Source organism: Terrapene carolina, unplaced genomic scaffold (assembly GCF_002925995.2).
Source record: "Terrapene carolina triunguis isolate 2854851 unplaced genomic scaffold, T_m_triunguis-2.0 Scaffold96, whole genome shotgun sequence".
NCBI classification, from domain to species: Eukaryota; Metazoa; Chordata; order Testudines; family Emydidae; genus Terrapene; species Terrapene triunguis.
In genome coordinates this window covers 49,178,922-49,202,543 of record NW_020664447.1, presented here as the reverse complement: position 1 = coordinate 49,202,543, position 23,622 = coordinate 49,178,922, and the positions used below count along the sequence as shown (strand labels likewise).

At 38.3% G+C, this 23,622-nt stretch overlaps 1 protein-coding gene across 1 annotated transcript in view; it reads right to left on the bottom strand.

Annotated features, from left to right (window-relative positions):
• The window catches only part of AQR (aquarius intron-binding spliceosomal factor), a 101,970-nt gene that overhangs the window by 45,994 nt on the left and 32,354 nt on the right, over nucleotides 1-23,622 (bottom strand). Inside the window, exons 14-22 of the mRNA XM_026651411.2 lie at nucleotides 22,333-22,435; nucleotides 20,472-20,592; nucleotides 14,624-14,765; nucleotides 13,524-13,702; nucleotides 9,673-9,840; nucleotides 9,199-9,368; nucleotides 3,686-3,927; nucleotides 1,012-1,158; nucleotides 544-613 (exon numbers count right to left, since the gene is read on the bottom strand). Coding sequence (XP_026507196.1) covers nucleotides 544-613; nucleotides 1,012-1,158; nucleotides 3,686-3,927; nucleotides 9,199-9,368; nucleotides 9,673-9,840; nucleotides 13,524-13,702; nucleotides 14,624-14,765; nucleotides 20,472-20,592; nucleotides 22,333-22,435 — 1,342 coding nt within the window. The remainder of the gene's footprint in view (nucleotides 1-543; nucleotides 614-1,011; nucleotides 1,159-3,685; nucleotides 3,928-9,198; nucleotides 9,369-9,672; nucleotides 9,841-13,523; nucleotides 13,703-14,623; nucleotides 14,766-20,471; nucleotides 20,593-22,332; nucleotides 22,436-23,622) is intronic.

The following is a 23,622-nucleotide window of genomic DNA, read 5'->3' as shown; positions in this document are numbered from 1 at the left end:
GTCATGACTACATTCAAGCAAAATCAAGTTCAATACTATAGATTATGTCCTCAGTTTTGGAAGTGAGGAACTGAAATTCTCCTGAGGGGCCTGACTGAAGCTCACTGAAGTCAACAGAAAGGCTTTCACTGCATGCAGTGGGTACTGCATCAGGCCCAAGATATTGCAATTACTGTAAATACAACCAAAACATTCACAAATTTAGCACAGAATCACTGTACTCTAAAATTAGTAATCCCCCTCCCCCAGCAAACACACACACGCATGTCAATTCAGTGATCCAGAAAGACTCCCCAACCACTGGAACACAGGACAGAATTCTATTCAGAGGTTTTTTTCGTTTGTTTGCTTTTTGTTTAAGGGAGAGGATGTTATTGGGTGTTTCCTTTTCTTTATCTGCTGGTAGGAAGAAAACACAAAACACAATCTTAGTAGACATAGAAAATGCAAGTTGCCCGCACTTCAGAGAACCTCTCCTAAACTTAAACAGCATAATTTTCAACAAGAAATACAGTAATAACTCTTTATTATTATTGTCCTTACCATAGTCAGCCCAGGTTGCATTCCTGCACGTATAGCCTCAATCTGAGTATGAGTAAATTGAATAGTATTGCTGTAACGAACAAAAATAGGTTCAGTAAATGCAGAAAATATAAAAAAGGTGTTTAAGGGACTGTCTATGTGGGACACTCAAAAAAATTAATCCAAATTAATTAAAGGTCTGAATTTAAAGTGGATTAGCTAAAATGCATTAAACTCCTGTGGACATTCATTCACAATTAAAGCGGCCTTAATTCAGTCTAGCTCACTTCTACTACCCACTGAAATAAATAAATAAATAAATAAATATAGAATAAATATCCTCTGATTGTTTTATAAGCAGAAATTATTCCGGATTATGTAACCAAACCAATGTGGAAATTCATTTGCAACCTACAATAAAATTTTGGTCTCCCAGACACTGGATTGTTACTTATGTATTGCACAGGCACAAAGTTATAACAATATTACCGTTTGGGTTGATTGTATGGATATGGTCCCCTGTTGGGAATAACATGAGGTTCCACAATTAATGTTTTAGCTTCTTCAGTCTTTTCTTCATTCTCATCCTCTTCTTTCCGTTTCTTCCCTTTTCCTCCCCTTAGTGGGAAAGTTATCCTGTAAAACATATTTGTAAAGTTTCAACTTCATTTCCTTCACAAGTAGGTAAGATACTCTTTCATATACATTTTTAGAGCACCATCAAGTGACATGGCACTTTATATACATAAATAAGCTATTCCATTTCCCAAAGATCTTACAATCGTAAGACAAAACTCCAGACTAGAACGGGCTGGAAAATGCTGATTCATTGGAGTAAAATGTTTCACCAAGTCTATTCCCTACTTGGGAGTAGGACAACCTGTGCAGCCAGCTGGCCCGGAAGCCTGAAAGCCCTGGGATACTCAACACAGGGCAGTCCACATGGCCCCAGACCCTGGGAGCCAGTCCTAAAACTTCTAGGCTCCTAGCTCCACAGCAGGGACTCTGGAATCTCTGGTTCAAGCAGGGAGCCTAGCAGCCCTGAAAGTGCCAGCAGAATGAAAATGACATTCTTTTCAATTTCATGGCTACTATTCAGGAAGTAGCAATCAGGAAATTGACACGAATGTAAATTTCATACAGTTGGTCTCAGGAACACAGTATTTTGGTGTTTCCAAAACCAATTTTTCAGGCATCTCTGGTTTGCCAAGAAATTTTGCTTTGGTTCCAAATTTGAACCAAAAACAAATCTGGAAATACCAAAACTTCTCCTGAACCAAAACCTGAGTTTCGGCCAGCTCTACTCAAGACAAGACAATAGGACAACAATCCAGGAGAGAGAAAATGTGGGATTATTGATGAGGCACAAAAGGATTTGGTTGAAGAGGTTAGTTTTAAGGAGTAATATAGAGGTGGAGAGAACGTGTACTTGGCAAATGAGGACAGGGAAAGTGTTCTAGTCATAAGACACATGGGGTAGAAGATAGAGAATTGGAAAAAGAGATATGAACAAACAGTAAGGTGAGATAGTATGGAATAGCACAGAGGGAGTGGGGGAGCAGAGATGTAGGTGGGGGTCAATATAAATATAAATTTATGATAGAAAATAATAGACACTCTACAGACAGAAGCAATGGACTCTTCTGTAAACATTGGTGATACCTCACTCCTTGTAGTAGTGTTTCCTTTGCAGATCGCCTACATTATTTTTATGACACAAAGAGCTCCTGCATCCTCCAATTCCATTTAATATTATATTGTGACAGACACCGCTTCATGGTACAGCATATTAGTAAGAAATATCTTTACAATGTAATGGGGCTATAAATTAAGATGGAGGGCTTCTTTTTGTGGCAAGGGCTGTGTAAATCAAAGGAAAAATCTGATAGGCAATAAGTGCTCTCATCTTCTCTTTGTGTAGGGACTACACATCTATCATCAGATGTTACAGATGAAGCAGCATTTTGAAAGACTTTAATGACTTATATTCCGCTAAAGACAGGAAATCCTTACAATTCATTTCCCAGGAGAAATTAAAAATAAAGGTTACATGGCATTTTGAGATTTATTGGAATGAAACTACAGAATGCAATTTCTTGATGTTAGAACAGAGGTTCTCAAACTAGGGGTCGGGCCCTCAGGAGATCGTGAGATTATTATGTGGGTGGGTCGTGAACTGTCAGCCTCCACCCCAAGCCCCGCTTTGCCTCCAACATTTATAATGGTGTTAAATATATTAAAAAGTGTTTTTAATGTATGGGGGGGAGGGTCGCACTCAGAGGCTTGCTATGTGAAAGGGGTCACCAGTACAAAAGTTTGAGAATCACTGTGTTGGAACATATCATCTTGCACCTCACCCACTGGTTGTATATAGTTTCTCACACATATATTGTCCCATTATTATATTGCACCTCCCTTTCTCCCCAACTTATTCCATCACCTTATACTTAGATTGTAAGGTTTTCGAGCCAGGAATTATCATTTTGTGTGTGTATAGTGCCTAGCACAATGGGGCCCTGGATCCTTGACTGAGGCTCCCAGCCACGACCACAATACAAATAAATAATAAAGTAGTCTGGGTGCCTTATTCTACATTGCCCACTACAGATCCATAAGGTACTGTCTTTCTCCCCCACTTCACATCTTCAAGACCCATGTCTGCCAAAACACATATCTAATTAAATGATAGCTAGACTGACAGATGGGAAGGAGTTGACACTTTTTATATTTATGATAGAAAAGATGTCAAATGTAAAAGCTATATTATACACACACACACACACACACACAGATTGTAACCCCACCCTTCATATATCACTTTCCCCTATAGACTGTCAATTGTTTGGGTCAGGGACAATGTTTTCATACGCATTTGTATAGGGTGTGGCACAATGACATCCTGATCCTAATTTTGACCTTTGGATGCCACTGCAATATTACATATTAATAATAAATTTCAATGGCAGCTCTTATGAGCTATTTTCTCAGGCAAAAGAACATACTTGAGTCACTGAACTAAACTGACTTACTTTTCCAGTACCAGCTTCAGTATGGTACTTTTTAGGAATAAAACTGAAATGACTTAGATTTATACCATGGTTTAATTGGAGAATTATCTGTTCAGACTGTCTGAGACCAAGTACATCTGAGATTCTTAGATCACCTGAAAGGGGGTTTCTGTAGAGCTGGATTGTCAACAGTTACTTTTATGTTATATCCAGGAAAACTGGCTTTTAAATGATCAATGGAGAGGAAGGTGTCATTAAAATCCAGAGAAGCAATCTGATTTGGCATTTTTGAATAATGAGCGCTGCTTGGGTCTCCATATCCAAGGATGATGTCATGCAACCAATCAGGAACCACACAGTCTGTGTTCATCAGATTCCTAATAGTCTCCAGAACAGCCTGTGAGTGACAAAACAGAAGATGAATCAGTAAAAGTGACATCTTTTATCATCACAATGTAACAAACTGAAGATTAACTCTCTGAAGTACCCCAGCATCCCAGTGTGTTTCTGAGAAAAAAAAAGTTATTTTCCACTGACAGGTGTTTGGTTAGATTGAATCAGTTGCTATATTGTCTGCTGATGTCATTACATAGCCTGTTCTGCTTGAATACTGATATTTTGTTGAACAGTCCAAATATTGAACTATCCCATTAGTGAGCACTAATTTAACCCAAATGAAACAATGGATTATTTGGTTCACAATGGTGTCTGTACAATGCCACCAATCATCATCATCATCACTGAAGTGCCAGAGCTGTCAGACGTGCGATTCTTTAAAAGTGGCACTTTGATGCTGTAATTCTGTATCCTGTGTGTTTGACCATTATATGCTGAATTTACTAATGGCGGCACTTTTCTTTTCTCAATGCTACAAAGCAAATATACTGTATCTACAGATGGGCATGCTGTATTTTATTCTGCCTCAAACATGATCATCGAAATTTCCAGGAAGTTCTTATTCCAGAATCCTTATGGATGGGGAAGGTGTCAGAAGCAGAAAAACATGGAAAAAAACAAAACAAAAACAAAAAAATACACAAAATTATTTTGAGATACAAGTTACAGACCAGGAATAAATTGGGAACACAAGGATGTGATAGCGTTATTTTTATAACAACTGTTCCATTTAGAAACTACTGATCTTCCTATTCAGTGTTTCATTAACCTGAGGTACTATGTAATTTTGTGCTTGAGCACTGTTCACGTACTGTACGTTTTGGAGCTGTGGATCCCTCAGGATGATTCATTTTTCAGAACTCACTTAGTCTAGTACCAGTGTCCCTGAAGAGTTACTAATCTAAAACCAGTCCTTAGCTCAAAAAGCAAAATCAGATGAGCTGTGTAAAGCTGTCTGCCCTCCTAAGCTTCATCTGAGTGCATACAATACACACAGTACAAGCACTCACAGGTTTAAGCCAACTGAGAAGCACAAATCAGCAGGAAACATCTGGAATTTCATTCTGGGTATAAATGACAGGTTTCCTGGCTGATAAAGCAATTTAAATACATATTAGGAGTAGGTCAATTTATAATACTTATTTCAATTCCCTCAACTTTAATAGCCCACGATATCAGGAGAACAAGCAACTCAAAAGGCAAATCGAAAGAGCTTGTAAAGTTAAGGACTAGTTTATATTCATGACTTCACAGAGATACCAGTACATAATGCCCTCGATGCTTCCTCAAACTTCTTTTGACACGAGTCAAAAACAGATAACAAATGTCACATCTAGAGGATGATGATGCTTAGTGATGGGGGAAAGAAGGGAATAGATTGTGTGGTTTTGCATAATTTTGAACTTAGTGAGATCTTATTTCTCAGAAGCAGCACAACTAATTACAACACAGGGATATCCTAGATTATCCTTCTAAATGGTTATATTCAGTCTTTGGGTGGAAAGTGTAGAAATATGTCCCTAACGTTAAATATTACTTTGATGAATGCACAGACATGCAAACTTGGTAAGATAACCCATATAAGATAACACTGCTGACCTATCACAGAGAAGTGCTGACTATCATATCTAGCAATCCGATTATGTTCGCACTTCTGCTGCTGTCATATTTGCTTAATTTACTACACTGCACAGGTTTTTTTGGCTGCTCTCCCCCCTGCAGGCTCAGCATAAAAATCAGGCTGTCTTCTATCTGCCTGACACATTATTAACATTAATCATTCTAGAGTAATACCTTGCTTTCTGTTAACTGGCTGAAGTTGGTGAGCAGATATACAATAGATATGGATAATCTGTACTCCAATTTATGAAAAGCTAACAGCTAATTATTTGTTTTGGCTTAACTGAATAAATGTGAAATTAAGGAAAACTAACAAGTAAGGCTTTGTGCAGTTGATTTTTTTTTGTTCTGTCCATTGGTTGTAAATACCCTGTACAAAACTAAAAACTACACTTCCATTCTTTGCCAAACACAAACCAAACTAAAGTATCCATTACAGTTCAAAATTAACTTTGTTTTATTTCTTTATTTGCATCACAACAGAGACCTGGGAATTAACTGCTGCTATGATGCCAAAAATTCATCTGCAAACAACATTAATTTAATAATTTTCTGACTTTTCAGTGCTTTGCAATTGTAGCATAGTTTTAAAAAAAATTAGTCACAAGCCATTGTTTCATTTCAGATACACTCTTCCATATCATATTAAAAAGAGCGGGATCTTTTTGCCTCCCTTCTTAAGCAGCTTCACAGATCATATTCCACAATCCCCTATGAAAACTAGAATTTCATTCAACTTTGTAATGCATGGACATACATATTTCCAATAGAATCCTACCATATCTATTCAATGGCAATTTCCCTTCGGTTTATATTTGCACCATGCACTTTGGCCATGGAATGCACATAAAAACCATAACTTAATGTTCTGTTTTGGTTTTTTTGTTTGTTTTCAAATCTGAAGGTGTTTGAATATCCAATTGATAACAGGAAGCTACCTTCACTCTTAACTGGAGCAGCAGCAGCTGAGATGTTGAGCGATAGGTCAACTCCTACAAAATGCACTCTCATGAGAATTCTTTCCTCAATTTGGTCTTTTATTTAAAACGACAAAAACTATGTTAAGTAGAAAAGAGCTGAACTAAGATGTGTTTCCCTTCAGCACTTTGTGCTCATGGCATAATGGCTAGAAATTAAGATTTAAAAGAGTTTCCTTTCTCTTGCATTATCCTAACATTCTCTGAACAATGAGAATCTGTACAAGAGATAAGTCAAGGGCTGTATCATAGGTTTGTGCTGGGCACGGCTCAGCTATGCCTCTGCTGCCGCTATCCATGGTAGCACAGCTACACTGCTATTTATACTCGTGCTAGCAGGAGTATCTGTACACAAGGAATCACCTCCCTAGTTCGGAGAGTAGATTAGCCAAAGATGGCTAACCTGCACATTTTTAGCCACAAGACCTCTTCCCAACAGTAGCCTAAGACACACATCCTTATTTGGCAACAGAGTGGCCGGAAAAGGTCCTCAAGCTTTTGGAAGAAGTCAATACTAAAAATCTCAGAACTTGAATAAAACATGGATAAAGTGGAAGAAATAACAAGTGGGGATAATAAGCAGTGATACATAATAAGAAATCTGAACAGATAAGTGATGTCACATTACCTCAAGGCCAAAGCAAAACAACAGATGACATAGATAAGACTGCAAAGAGCAAAAGGAAACACTGCACATATGCACTGGAGACATAATGAAGGACAAAGAAGCTCTTACAGTATAACAAGCTGGAAAATCAATACTGTGCTTCAAACATAAAAATACTTGGATTGTCCAAAACTAAGCAGGCCCTGAGCTTTTCTTGACACATGAATTATCACATAGGAACAGCCATACTGAGTCAGACCGAAGGTCCATATAGCTCAGTATCCTGTCTTCCAACAATGGCCAATGCCAGATGCCCCAGAAGGAATGAAAACAACAGGTAATCATCAAGTGATCCACCCAGTCCTCCCAGCTTCTGGCAAATAGAGGCTAAGGACACCATCCCTGTTCATTCTCGCAAATAGCCATTGGTGGACCTATTCTCTATGAACTTATCTAGTTCGTTTTTGAACCCTGTTATAGCCTTAGCCTTCACATCCTCTGGGGAAAGGAGTTCCACAGGTTGACTGCATTGTGTGAAAGGAGTTTCACAGGCTGACTGTGCGTTGAAGATGACTATATCAGAGTGTTATAAAGTATATGGAGTGCCCCTTCATAATTCTACAAAGAACATGACGATGGTAAATCAAGTGAAATTATTTGAGTGACGGTGACTATTCCTGTGCTGATGTGAAAGTAGTGGCCCCTCCTGATCCCCACCACAGCACAGTGACTTGGTTTCAGTCATTTTATTTCCCTATGGGGTCCCATCATACAGGTGAAAAGTTGCATGCTTATCCCACTAAATGAGCTGACTTTTTTTTATTATTTATTTATTATTGCTATACTCAGTCAAGTTGTGGATGGAATACAAAGCAAAATACAGACCTTTATGAGACTCTGAAAGAGTGATAGGCAATGGAAATTAGAATACAGAGTGCATACAAAGTAGAAGGGAATGATCTCACAAGATGTGTAGTAGTTTCTCATTAGAGCCCTGTGCAGATACACAATTTATATCCATGGATATAACGCGGTGAAAGCAGCAGCATGTTGGGCCGCCGCTTGCAGAAGCCAGTGCCCAGCCCACTCCTCCTTTCCACACAGTAGCGTGCATCTCCTGTCCGGGAGCGTGCGAGACGCTTGCACACACTAGCATGACCAGGGACACCTGCTGGTGAGCCTGATGCCCATCCCAGTGGGCAGGGCAGGGGGTGGCACAGCTGGTCTCATTCGTTGTCACTAGAGCCCTGCAGCTCTGTGGATATCTGCTTTATATCCCAAATATAAATTGTGTATCCACGCAGGGCTCTATTTCTCAGTACTGTTTTCTAGTTGCACCATTTTTGGTGACCTTTATATTTGTAGTCTGAAACTTATAAACAGACTTTCAGTAAATATTACCCTCTCAATTGTGTATAGGTTCATTTCAGAGGTTGGCTGAAGTTTCCTAGCATTTATTATTTTTAAGATGCATCTTTACAAATTTTCTTTGTATTTAACATACTGTCCACACCCAAATTAACATGCACTCAGTGCACCTGCAGAGACCCCCCCATCTCAGGGGGACCCCGACCACCAGGGGGCGGGGGGAGCAACAAAAACACCTGCACACACAAAAACCCAGGGACAGGAAGGAGGCAGGACCCCACCTGCACACTCTGGCAAGAGCCAACAGGCCAGAGAGGTGAGCCAGGCCAGCCCTGCAGGACAGAAGCTGCTCTGGGGTTTGTGTTGGGTGGGTCTGTACTCCAACCACCCCACCCTCAGGCCTCCCATCCCCCGAGGCAGGATCCAACCCCACTTGGAAGCTTCCCACTCTGGGGGACTGGACCTTATTTCCCCTCCCCAACCTCAGGGGGCAGTCCCAATTGCCATTGTGTACCAGGACCCAAAACTCTTTAATCCAGCACCAACACTATTGTTAAACAGTTGAGGGAAATAAATTCTAGCCAGCTTTTTTCCACCAAATAGTCTTAGTCAATGACATATAGTACATATATTTCAACAACTCTTCCAACTCAACACATTCAGAAACTATTATCCTAAGAACAGCTATAATGTAGCTTACCTTAAAGTTGTTTTCTTTTGGCTTTCTCCTCATAATTATATTGAATGTCTCATAGACATCTTCTGCTCCATTTTGGATTGTGTTTGTCATGTCCTGTTGATACTGGTTAGGATCCAGAAATACTCTAAATGTTCTTGAGTCTCCTTTAAGTCTTGGTTTGGGTTCTGGTCCTGTTTATATTTGAAACACAAATCAAAAGTAGATTAAAACAAGAAAACAGTGTTGAAAGCAGATTAAGAACCACTTTTTAGGAGAAAAATAATCACTTTTGAAACAGAATTAAGACAAATTCACTTTGAAGCTCATATTTACAAGTATGATTTATTGGCATGCTTCCATACCATTTCTAATGTTTTCAGAAATAGGTCTATTTTGTTCTAAAAAAACAAAGACCAATTCGTACCAGCTAATAGACTGGTTCATTATTTGTTCCAAAGGATTATATAGATATATATAGTTTAAAAATCATCGTACCTTCTTCAATGACACGTCCTTTATCATCCAACATGCCCTGGATTTCACATCCCCTGACGTACACCAGGCCAGTTTGCTCAACAAAAAGTCTCCTTCGATCAAACTTTGTGCCATAAGGTTGTGTTGGACGCACCGTAACTAAAAAACAAACATCGTGCTTGCGCAGACCTGATTGAAAACAGGAAAAAGTTGAGTTATTTGGTTTATTCACCAACAACTGCCGTGTTTGTTCCTTAACAAGCAATTGGAAAGGTGTACAACAGGCAAGCTTCTTTTTAACCTTTTGGCTAAAATGAAGGGTCATATCCTTTTATTGGTCAATATAATTTGTACTGGGGGATTATGTCCTGCTTTTAGAGGATACAGAATCAACAGTCTTTTTTAAACTGTCTTTGATACTACAATTAGGCTAGAATACTTCAAAGTTTAGGGATAATTATGTAAGACATTTTAAATAAAATTCTATAGAAAGTTAAGGAAAATCTGGTGCTCTACAGAGGGGTTTCAGTAAGTTCCCTAGCTAGGTCTCTTCCAACTCTACATTTCTATGAGTCTATAATTTTCCTCCTTCAAAAAACTCTCCTTTGTCATGATGCCCATAAAAAAAAAAACTTGTCAACAAGGCCACTTGTTAAAGGCCACTGCCTATAATGCTGACTAGTATTGTCTCATTGTATTCCCCCACCTCTCTATATCCATTTCGTGTCTCTTGTCTTATACTCTGATTGTAAGCTCTTTGGGGCAGAGGCGGTCTTTATTCTGTGTGTGTTCAACACCTGGCATAGTGGGGTCTTGGTCCATGACTAAGGTTCCTCAGTGCTACAGTAATGCAAATAATAAATACTCTAAAACCAATCCAGACTGGACCAAATGGTTAGGTAATCAGAGAACAATTTAAAAAAAAAATCTAATTAAAAAATACAAGTAATGACTTCTGGAAAGAGTCTGCTTAACAAACAAGATGGAAATGGAAAAAAAGAAGCAAAGACAGAACAGGGGAGCTTTAGACAACATAGTTAGAATGAATTATTTTGCAAAGAAAATGTAAAAGAAAGATCCATCTAAGGAGACATCAGGGAAGAGAGAGACCAGGACTGCAGAATGTTTTTTTAAAATAGATAGTGTGGATTCAGGGACTTGTCTGAGTTCCTAGCACAAACCTCTCAGACGTCCAGCATACATCAGACATCCTGCTTTTCAGACAATACTCTAGTCCATCTTTTACCATGCTGCCATTGATAGTCAATAATAGGTCATTGATCAGAAATATCTGAAACTGCATAACCATTGTAGTTGGCTTACTGAACTGTACATAAGGTACCTATCCTTTCCATGTGACAACAATAAACCTAATATGGAAATACACCTCTACCCCGATATAACGCTGTCCTTGGGAGCCAAAAAAAATCTTACCGCATTATAGGTGAAACCGCGTTATATCGAACTTGCTTTGATCCGCCGAAGTGCGCAGCCCCGCCCCCCCAGAGCACTGCTTTACCATGTTATATTCGAATTCGTGTTATATCGGGTCGCGTTATATCGGGGTAGAGGTGCATCTATTAATACTACTGAGAAGCTACTATGTTACAAAGCCGTATCTGAGCTGGGACTTAAACTCATATCACAATCCAAAAGTTATATCTTTTGCCATAAACTCAATCCATTTTACTGCATGTTCTGCATTTAGCATTTGTGCTATGTGACAGTCTACATAGCCAACACACTATCCAACTCTAGCATATTTAACAGATCTTGCTCTAACTGAATTTAAGGACGATCAGTCAATGTCACTGCAGAATATGAATAATTGCTTCTATGCAGCTTGCCAACAAGGTCAACTCAAGTGTAATTCCCTAAGCACGTAGTGTTGCCTATTGATACTACACTAGGAAACACAGGATATACAGTGCCAGCTGGCAATTCCTGACAATATTAAAAAGCACAACCAGAAAAACACTGGCTTTAATCAAGTCAAAGCCCATCACCTTTCCACTGTAATATAAAAGAGATCAGATTTGCTCCACAACTTTAACAAAAGGAGACTACCAGCATGCAGGCCACACCATCTCTCCACAACACTTGTCTACTCTGTTCTTGTTAGCAAGCAGGGTATTACTTTTACAAGAGGAATGGCGTCATGGTGTAACATAGAAGGTACATGTTGGGCTTGCTGTCAGCGTGCTTATCGAGTTGAGTAGTTTTCACTTGAATAATCCTGCAATTATAATTTTGAAGGGCTCTTGATTTCTCAAGAGTTTTGGAGGATTTTAAATCCTCCTTATTTGGAGGATATCAAGATGGAGTTTTCCATCTTGATATCCCATTAAAGTAAATCATACAATATAAAAGAATATTATGGCAAGCTTTTTAAAAATATATATATATTGAAGGCAGATCTTATGTAAAATTATTACCCCGTACATTGCAGACACTTTCCCTTTTCATGTTAATTATTCCAACAACAGTATAGATATAGACAATTTTTATTTTGGAGACATATTCCCTTTTCAGAGTCAATGCCAATAAGCATCTCTAAATCAGTACGTACAAAGATGCAAACATAAATAAGATTTTCAACTACTACTTCTGCAAAAGTGACAGCCAGGCCTTGTCTAGATATAGCATATGTCAAAAGGAGGAGTGCTTCTGCCAGCATAGTAACTCCACCTCCCCAAATGACATTAGCTAAATGACAGAAGCATTTGTCTATCAGCTTCTAGAGTGTCTACAGAGGGGATTTTGCCGCCATAGCTATGTTGGCTAGATGGTGTAGCTTTTTCACACCCCTGACCAACATAGTTATGTCAACAAAACGTAGTAGTATAGGCCTGCGCCAAGTTTCCTTGGTTTGTGTAGTTCTAGGCTGTCTAACGAACAGACGACAGAACAGGGCACTGTTGCCATCACGACGAACTTTATTTTCAGAAGTTTATGCAACTACCACTCAGCTACAAAAAGGTGAAAAGTATGTTCTGACAATGACTTAAATTATGGTTGTTAATTTGGCAAGCACCACATGTACACATCAGAAAGGGGACAGCTTCTGAACAGGATGAAAAACAATTAAGTAGGTTCTTTAAAAAAGAACCCTTTAGGGTGAAAGATTACTGTAGAATCCTGTAGTGGTAGGTGAAAAGCTGAAAGTGTAGTGGGGCTTTACCTTGCAGAGCTGAGGGAGAGACCTGACTATTTAAAGCAAAGTACATGAGCCAGAATAAAGAGAATGGAAGACTGGTTAGGAACAGGTCCTTTCTGCCTTGCCCAGATGGAGAATGGCTGTCATTTCACATAAAACAGTTTGAGTCTGCTACTGATGGAACTAACAGACCTAGTTCTTTTAGCTCAGGTAATAGAGGATCAGGTTTTTAGGTCCAGAGGTCCCACGTTCAATGAAAACTGCTGACAACCCATCCTAGGGTTTCATTTTACAGAAGTTTTCCTTCTTTATTTTATGGACTACTATGGAACAATCACAATGCCTATTGCCAAATACTTGGTAAAAACTCTTAGGGCTGTGGAAAGTTCAAACCACTAGGGTGATTTTTGAACTCTTATTTTTTCTCTATCAATTTATTTTTCAAAGCACCATAAAAATATTGACTATATAAAGTTTATATTTGGGTTTTTTTAATATTTTAATTAGATTTTTACAAAATAAAGGTTTAAATCTCCTGTTAAAACTGAACTCTGTATACCAACATTAACAGTGTAGCTACTTCTGCGCCATAATATTGAGCAGGATCAGGGTACTTTAACACTAATATTATGAGAGCTCTACACTTATCCCAAATTCTGATAGTATGTATTTATGATGGGCATGGAATGTTCATTACTGATATAAAAATGAGCACCTTGCCATTCATTTTTGATGTGATCTCTGACGTTCAAATGAATTGTAACATCTGCTCGTACTCGCATTGGCCAGTTTTCACCAATGTTGGGCTTTGCCACCTCTACTACAGTGAAAGACACAATGGGTTGTGCCATTCGAGCCCATCCACCAAACACAATGCCTCCATATTCTGATTTCCTAAAACAATTAAAAAAAAAAATCAGTGTTGTGTTAGAGCCATTAACCATTGCTGCATTCAGATTTTCTTTAAACTGCTGAATAATTTAAAAATCACATAATCAGCTCCAATTTTTGAGAGATATGAGGAAGCAGAATTCCAGAATTTAAAGGCACGAAATTTCAGCATATCTTGTATCAAATAATCAACATATAATGTAAACTAACATTTTAATTTCATACTCTCACCTCCTCTGTGAAGGTAAAATTTGTGATGACATTTCAAAAACGAAGTCATCCAAGGAAAGCGAGAAGATGAGAACACCACAGAAAGATTTAATGGATATGAAAGGGAGACTACACCCTATGCACTACAGAAAACGTAGTGAGGAAAAAGAGTACAGGTGACATATATAGGTGGGATTTTCAAAAGCACTCAGCACCGGTGTAACCCTGCTCCTAGTGAAGTGAGTGATAACATTTTGACTTCACTGGGAGCATAGTTAGGTCAATACTGAGTACTTGTGAAAATCCCACCAGTACTCCCCATCCATAACACTGATACAAATGATCAACAATTAAGAACAATTGTTAATACAGTGAAGTTTGCGGTTAACATTTAACACAAATAAGGTCTTAATGTTACTAAAAAGGAATACTAGTCAGCACATAGTGGTCACAAGCGTTCTTCATGGGCAACCATACCCAAAATATATTTTCATAATATTATTAGAAGATTAATCTTGCATGAAACAGTATTTTAGAAGAGATTATGGAACACCACATTTATACCTTTGTAACAACTGGAAACAGTTGGTTACTACTTAGATGAATGTATCCACTTTATATTATAGACGTCACTAATTATTTATTCCCCCAAAAGCTTTAGCTACTTCCTACATTGTGGTGTTTGGTTTGTTTTAGTTAATACAGAAATATTACCAAGGTTTCATCCTACTGACACTATCCTCAATGTCCTGTCTGATCTCATATGTAGACTCTAAGCGGAAGAGATTGAAGTTCCGTAGAAGGTAGTCATGAAGAGTCAGAAACTGCAAATTCAGTTTAGGAAGAGCGAGGCAGCCTAAGGAAAAGAAACATTAAGTCCATCTTCTGTCTATAAATGTAACAAATTCATTGGTTTTACATATTCATAAACACTACATAGAATTCCATCATCACGCTTTAGTCGTGATATGAGAAGATTTAAAGAGTACTTTCTTCTAAAACCACATACTACCAAAAAAAAGGGGGGGGGGAGAAGGGCACAAAGGCCATCCCTCTCCCCCCCCTTTGTAAATCACCTTCAAGCGATGTAACTGTATTATTTTATTCTTGTTGACCATCTCTCTGTATGCAACTGTTGTACTTAAAAGGCACCTGTCTTTGCATTGCCACAGCAAATTATTTGCAGTCACTGGTAAAAAACTCACTTCACCAGAAGTGACCACATTTAGGACAACCATATTGGACAATTTTCCCAAAAAGTTTCTGATGTAGAAGAACTGGCCCTGTGACACATGCTGTGGATAAGTCAGGTGGTTTCTTCACTAGAAACCAAAAAAAGAAGTGAGGCTGGAAGACTGATGACTAGAGAACTAGAGCCAAGAGAGTGAAGGCTGAGCAATTGAAAGAGGAAGTAAGTTTTTTTTATTACTATTAAACTGATCTCTTTATTTTCGATGAAGAAATAACATTTAACAAAAAGCTGCGTTGTCCAAAGATTCTTCACCATCATTCCTTCACTGTATTAGGGCTCACAATAACCTATCATCACCAACACCTATCAGAAACCCCCTCATAAAACAAGAGAGGACCAAACTTGACATTAACAATACACCTGAAGGAAAAAAAGGAAAAAATCCCCATGCTTTCTGTCCTTCTATAGACACTATGAAGCAGCAGAAAAAAGTTATCTGAAGGTCACCTTTATTTTTCCTATCAGTAATGTAGTAAAACATTTGAAGATAGGGTTCTCTCTATTTTTAATACATCATGGTAATAGTGATATGGGGCAGAGTAAAGGTGCTTTAGTGACTAACATTTGTGCTAGTGTTCAATGTTTTCCACCCTCCTTAAGTAACTGATACATTTTTGTTGATAGAGCTACGCAGAGGGAATAGAAGGAGCAGGAGGAAAGAATTTATCTATGAGAGAAGTACCTATTCTACTTAATGGGCCCCTTCACTGTCCATACTGGCCCCATAACTCACCCATTCAGTACTACCCCTCTCACTTGTTAACTGAAAAACCACACACCTCCCACCCAGCCCACATAGTTCCCTACCTTATCTTCCCAGCATTGTAGCCACCCATACTTAGCTCCATGTGGCTCCAGAGATTATATTTTATGCAGAAAATGCTTTAAAACAGCTAAATAATGACAGCAACAACCTCCCCAACTATCATTGGCACCAGGTTTGGAGATTAAATAAATTTTGGAGTTTCTATCTGAGCCAAGCTTGTGGAGTTACCATGGGACAAAAAAACAAAACAAAAAAAAACACCACGATAGGAAAATGTTCTAGAAGTAAGATCACTGCATACTTCAAGCCATCTTGTCCCTCAAATACCCTGCCCAATTAGCCCCAAATCATGTCCACATTGGCATAAAATCATTCTTATGAAATTTCAAGTGGATGGATTAGTTTTAATTAAGTCAAGCAAATGGAGGGAGACCTAAGTGTGTTAAAAATTGGGCACAGAATGCCCAAAATAAATAGCAATTTTGTTGTAGCCATGCCAGTTCCAGGATAATAGGCTACTTAACCGTAAATGGTCCCTCAGAATATGTGCTTACTACTTACGCTAATCTATCTGTTTGACCTTGTATTTAGCTGTGACACTCTGAGTACCTTTCTCAGAACTCAAGAAGAGCTCTGCATACTTTGAAAGCTTCTTTCTCTCACCAACGAAAAAGTTTGGTCCAATAAAAGTTACTACCTCACTCACCTTGTCTCTCCAAAATAAATAGCTGTATTTTTAGCCTATACTATGGAAATACTAGTGTTGCTCCACAACTCAAGTTCTTACACATGGCTCATTTAGAAGGCCTTTTGTTTTTGGTTTTTAATTTTAGCTTCCCAGGAATTTACCAGGTTTTATTTAAAAATGGGAGAAAATTGGTAAACAAAACAAACCTCCCCCCGGGGGGGGGGGAGGGAGGAGAAAGAGGGGTACTGGGGAAGAGGGTGGGTATGCACCAAAAGGCAGGTGAAGAAGCCTTCCCTTCCATGTAATGGCCAGGTGGTCTCAGCTGCCAGGACCCAGTTCCCTGCTCTTCTCACTCCCCTCCTGTGCACAGGAAGCAAATAGAGTCATGCCAAAGGGCCAGGATGAGATGAGGAGAGGAGAGGAAGGCTGCAGCCCATGAGTACCACCACCTCTACCATCACCCCCTGACAGAGCCCCACCTGCTTCCCTCACAAAAAATTCCCAAGTCCAAAAAAAGCCAAACTTCCGGTGAGAAGAAAAAAAAATTAATCTGGTAAAACCCTCTTACTGTCTTTTTTAAAACCCAGACATTTTCTGGGGGGGGGGGGGGGGGGGGGAGTAGAGAAATCGGTAAATATTGATAACAAAGGGCTTTACACATTTAATACTTTCACTTGACTACTGTCCCAGTTTTACACCTTTGTTTATGAACTGTGAAAGCGTGAAAACTCTTGCAACATGCAATATTATCCTTGAAATCTTTCTGGCACACAGTACATGTTGGCTTCCACAAGCACAGAGACACACTGCCAATAAAGAAAGGTGATAGAACACAATTATTTCTATTCCACGAAGCTATATGTAGATAAAATGTCTGGAGGAATGGGCCAAAGAGTCTGTGCCCAGTACAGCATACCCCTCTCCAGAGCCTGGAATGAACCCAAGACTTCTGAGTCTCACCAGGTCTCCGCTATTTGCAAACATCTGTGAAACCCACTGATAAAAATATCCAAACCCCCTCTAGTATCAGTCCACATAGAGAATGACAGTCTTCTACTGCTAACAGTTACTCCCTTAACTCAAGTGGCAGAGGTCTGTGCAGTGGATCTGAAGGTTCCAGCCCTGCTGATGGCCCGTGTGGGTGTCAATACGGCAGCAAACAATGGGGTGACTGGCAGACAGTATCCTGTAATACCCTGAAACACCCTATGGAATTAAGATTAGCTTCATTTAATTAAGTTAAATCTTACTGAATTAGGGTTAATACCTATTGTGGCATTGCATGTACCTTCTCTAGTAGAAAGGGGGGGATGCTAATGTACTTCCTCTGTTATCAACCCTTTGGAGCACCCCCAGAGAGATATGCATATACTAGTTCAGACTGGATTCTCCAGGGACCAACCAAGAAAAAGAGTTTTGGGATAAACATTCTGGTTTAAAACTGGTTCATGGCCTTCTTCCTGATCCAGCAAATAGGCAGAAACCCTGGTCTGTGGACCCACTCAAGCACTCAGAAGTTAGGAAATGCCAGAATTACGAGTGAATAGGCAACCCTACTTCTGGCATTTCCTACTTTTGAGTGCTTGCCTTTGCAACCTTAATGTTCTTTTAACGAAGTTTTGTGTGTGCGCAATTATAGACAAATTATATAAAGGGCTGATAGCAATTCAGCATAATATCTTTATAACAGTATACAATATTAATATTTTGCAATGTGAAGGATAAAACAAGCAACACAGAAATGAGTAATCACACAGGACGACAGGAAGTTTTTCCAGAAATCGGTTAAAATTAGTGTTTCAGTTTACCAATGTGAAAAATAAATCTGTCCATTTTTGTTGCATATATGGTTAAGAATGCCATATACTAATAGGTATAAGAGCATTTGAAATGGAAGTTTCACTAAAAAGGGCACCATTGAAATAAGGATTTCTACAGACTCTCCACTATGAGAAGCAGCACTGGTGGCCTTACCTAATCTACATTCTGCTGGCAATGAAAACTGTTAAGGTAGCTATTCTATTCCATGTCACCCGTTGGCTTCAAGAATACAAATAATTTTTCAGGCTTAATTTTCAGAAAGCGTTCTCCATTTCTGTGTGCAACAACTCATGTGCACACTGCTCCTCCACCCATCGTAGTAGGTTTTACACATGACATTTCTATCTTTTGTGATGGAATCTACCACAGCTAACAGTGCACAAAAATGCATATGCAGGTGTGCACAAACACAAATATATATTAAATAATTAAAGTGATTCTCTGAAACATGTCAGACTGTTTCAAAGAATGGCCTTCCACTGGTGTCTGTATAAGATTGTGTTGTTGGAGAAAGTTGTACAACTGCATGGCCTTGTACCCAGTTAAGTATGTCGTCTGTTCTGGAATGTAGCCAGCTTGTTTGCCTGATTAAAAAGAAAACCTGATTTTCAAGCAGTTTACGTATTACCTTCCTGGAGAGATAAGAGTGATCAAGTTAACACTGCAGTTTCCGGATATCACTGCTATAAGGAAAATAATATATGGAGATATACCTTTCTCATAGAACTGGAAGGGACCTTGAAAGGTCATCAAGTCCAGTCCCCTGCCTTCACTAGCAGGACTTTTTTTTGCCCCAGATCCATAAATGGCCCCCTCAAGGATTGAACTCACAACCCTGGGTTTAGTAGATCAATGCTCAAAGCACTGAGCTCTCTCTCCCCCCTCTTACTCTGCAGAATCTCAATCATGTTACAAGACAAAATACTGCCATAATATTAGTGCTGTTGTCAGTATAAGTTATTATTCTGCTCTGTGTGCGCTGATCTCCAAAGAATATCCACGTGGCTATTCAAACTGGAATTTTTTGTTTGCTTTTTAAAAAAGAATTCCGATTTAAAAAACCAATTTCAGTTCAGAGAACAATCATGTTCCTAATTTAAACATCTTCCCTAACTGTTCTGTTCTCCATCTCAGCCAAGGAAGAGATATGGCTCTACATTTCCTACAGCACTAGCAGTGGCAGAGCTCCAGGCTTTATCACATTACTTAGCTGACAACAGGAACAGATCTGTGCCAATGAGGGAACAGGTTAAATCGACATTAGAAATTCCATGAATTCCCTGACTGCCACACAGACTATGGATTCCATCCTGAAGTGCCCAGTGGGACATTCTGTGACAAATGTAGATAGGCACTTTTATCCTTAAAACTATATAAATTGGTTCACTGACAAGCCATTATTGGAAAATGTATTTAAAATATTAAAAAAATTAATAGCCAATATTGAGCATAAGTAGTTTTATAATACAGATGTTAGTTTTCAGGATATGTATTAAAGTTTGGGATTTCAGTTTAAACTGAAAGTGACAAAACCTCACCACACTAAACTGACTTTTCAAGAATCAATATTGAAAAAGAGCAAAGTTATTTTAAAGGAACTCAACAGAATTCACTTGCTGCTCACTGTAACACTATGGCATGAGTCACTTCTCTCTCAAGCTCTGTACAGTTCACTTCTTGGGAGCAGGTAGTAGCAACATGGAAACCAGCTTTTTCCTGTGCTTATATATAGATGGAGTAAATGAGATTGTTTTATGATTTACTCCAAGCTTTTATTATTCTTTTTTAATCTATGTTTATCTAATTGGTAATGAAGACATTCATTTCAGATCAAATTTATGCAGTCCAATTCAAATAAGTGTATAAAAACGGATTTTTTTTTCCCCTTGGAAGTTAAAAGGCACTAAAGTAGCCAAAAGTAAATATTGTCCAGATTTAGAAGCTATGGAATAGTTCTTAATGAACTAGAATTAACTAAAAGTCCTTTGAACTATGAAGTTTTAAGAGCAATCCAAATATATCTGAACAAATATACCTTCTCCAGAATAGTACTCAGTTGGGACAATATTTTCATCCCAAATAATCTTCTCGGTGGGATACAGAGGCATCTGGTTAAGCTGCTGAATCTGAGATATTCGACGTGCATGACGGGACACCTAGGAAAGCAAAAGTGAACATTTAAACCAAAGCCTAACCAAGTAACATTTTGCTATGCAAGTGACAAATAATGGATGGTCATCCAGGAAGTGAACACTAAAAAGTTCATGTCTTCAACACACATAACAAGCTGAAGTGATAAAAGTACCTTAAGACTTCAGAAATTAAAAAGTTACCTCCAAACTGTCTCTGTTTTATTTTTCTTCAGTTAATCAATCTTGTTTGTATATTGAAGGAAATCATAAGATGTATTGCTAACAACCTGATGTGGGCTATTTCTTTAAAAAACAATGAAAGAGGTCCTATTTTACTAAGATGACAAACAAGTTGAGGTGTAATTTTAGAGGCCAGGTTTACACCTCTTTGAAAACTAGGCCTGTTTAATAATTCATTAATTATTGGTCTCATCCAAAGTCACCTGTAATAAAGAGTCCCATTAACTTCAAAGGGCTTTTGGATCAGGCTCTTGGAGAGCACAGGTGGTATCCAATGATGCATTATCAAACACAAATGAAGTCATACGATTATCACAGAATAGTTAGCATGTAGCTCAATGGTATTAGATCATAAATAGTTCAAGCATGGATCTTAATACTGCAGTGTCCCACTATAATTTGGATGTCCTAGTTTTAACATTACTCTTTGACAAGACAGGAGAAGAAAGATTTTCTTTCCCTATTAAAAAATGGCATTTTTTTTCATGAGTTTTAAACAACAGCACAAAAAAGGTATGAAATGGCTGAAAATATCTAGTCTAAACGTTTCCCTCACAAGGTTAGAATTTAAACTGAAGATGAAACAAATTTTCACTATCTTTTTTCTGAACACCAATGTTTGCCTATAGTAGTTAAGTCTGATACTTTATACCCAGCAATAAATATTTATATCAAGTGACTATACAGAAAAATGTGTCTGATACCACTGCATCCTGTTTGAATAGGCCTTATATTAGCAGGAGGATCTGTTCACAATCTGACTGAAAACTGCTCATACAACATCAAGAAAATATTTCAAATAATTTTAAAATATGATCAGCTACAGCAATGTCAGCCTTCGAAGAGGAAATGGAACGATGGATATGTTGAGAAGTGTCCCATCATTACAACACAGGTTAGAGTTCCTTGCTCAGATCAGTATCTACTCAAGTGAATTCCTCCCCCGACCCCCACCCCATTTCTATACTCGTGGAGATTTTCAAACCTGCCTATGGGATCTGAATGCTCAATTCTCACTTTAATTTATGGGAACCGAATGTCTAAATCCCTTTAGATAGCACTGAAACAAACAAATAAACAAAAATCACAGCCTAAATATATTTTAAACAGGTCTAAACAACTAAGGACGCAGGTATCATGCAAGCATCTACACATGCTGTAACAACTTTCATGATATGTGGAGCTTAAGCAACTGCTGATGAAACACTGGTAACAGTCCTCTAAAGATGCCATTGTTCAGACACACCAGCACTTTCCCAGAGGAGCCATATTTCCTAAGTCATCCTTTTCCCTGTTTGAAGATTAGTCATTAATTACTAGATTTGAATTCATATCTGTTTCCAACTCACTCAGTCATCATACTGCTGTAGTTCATAAGGCATTCCTAACTGTGAAAGCCATCATGTGGTTGGCAGCATTAGCGCTGCAATTGCTGTGATTTTATTCAGTTTGAGGAAGTGAACGCAAGCCTTCTTGCAAGAAAAAACATAGGTGATAAATTTAATTTGCATGTGTGTGGTTTACCAGTAATTCTAGCAGAAATTCTTTGTCATAGCTTGTATCTTCCCCTTCAGGTAGAGCCGGTAACAAGCAGAGGTATGATGCCACCTGGTGGAGTGTGTTTGGGCTGCATAATATGGGGGAAGAGGGGGAAAATACAAAAGTCACTCCGTGATTTTTTACATTTTATAAAAGCTGCTGTTAAAAAAAAAAAAAAAAAAATGAAGACTTGATTGTGTTACCTGAACTGTAAAACTATCAAGAAAAAACCTTAGAGAGTCTTAAAAGTTAAGCAAAGTTTGCATTTAGTTGCTTTACCTGGTAATTGCCTAGAGGTAACGAGCACAGTATCTGCATTACAGAAAGTGATTAATAACGACAGATACAGCACACCATTCATAAAGAATTCAGATACAAAAATAGGGAACATAATCAGACCTTCCAGCTAAGATTTTCATTTCCATATATATTCAGATATATTTGAACAGACAAGACACACTGCCTTTAATATTTGCTCAAGTGGTCAAGCTAAAGCCCAGCGTAGAGCCTGTGTGTTAAAGGCAGAATACCTGTCCACATTAGACTTTTAAAATGTGTTAGCACATTCTAATAGCACGTATTAGCTACTTTTAAACGTTAGTCTAGAAAAGGTCTACATTTTTCAGGATGAGGCTATTATGTTTGAACAGGAGAAAGCCAACTCTAACAAGTAGTTCAAGAGAAGATGGCTTTTTTGTTCACTGCTACTGCTATAGTTTTATTAAGACTAAATAGTGGGAAAATTAACAGAATGACAAGTCAGGCAGAAAGACTTTAATCTATCCTACAGTATCAGAGATCCCAGAACTGCATTAAGAATTATTATAATAGCAGACATAAAGGGACACCCAGTCAACTTACAAAATGACTATTGTAACTACAGCAAATATATACAGTGTTACTTACATAAAAATGTTTAAACTGTAACTAAGATTAGTGAAAAGCATTTATATTTTTTCCTGTTTCTTTATTTTATGCACTTGGCAGAACTTAGGGAGAAAGAGTGGCTCCAACTCAAATTCCCCCAGTGATTTCTGTGGGTCTTTGATACAGCAATAAGGAAAGAAAAACATTTTGAAAATATCAGGAAAACCTGAATTATTGTATAGCCACAAAAAATGGCAGGACGACTCAGGGGCATGTATAGTTCCAAAAACTAATAAAACTCTTCTACTTTTAAAATGACTAGATTTCAAACTGATAGTGTTTCTTTCATTCCAGAGATCAGAATTAAGGGAAAGATGCATTTTACAAGCAAAAAGTAGCAACCCAGCG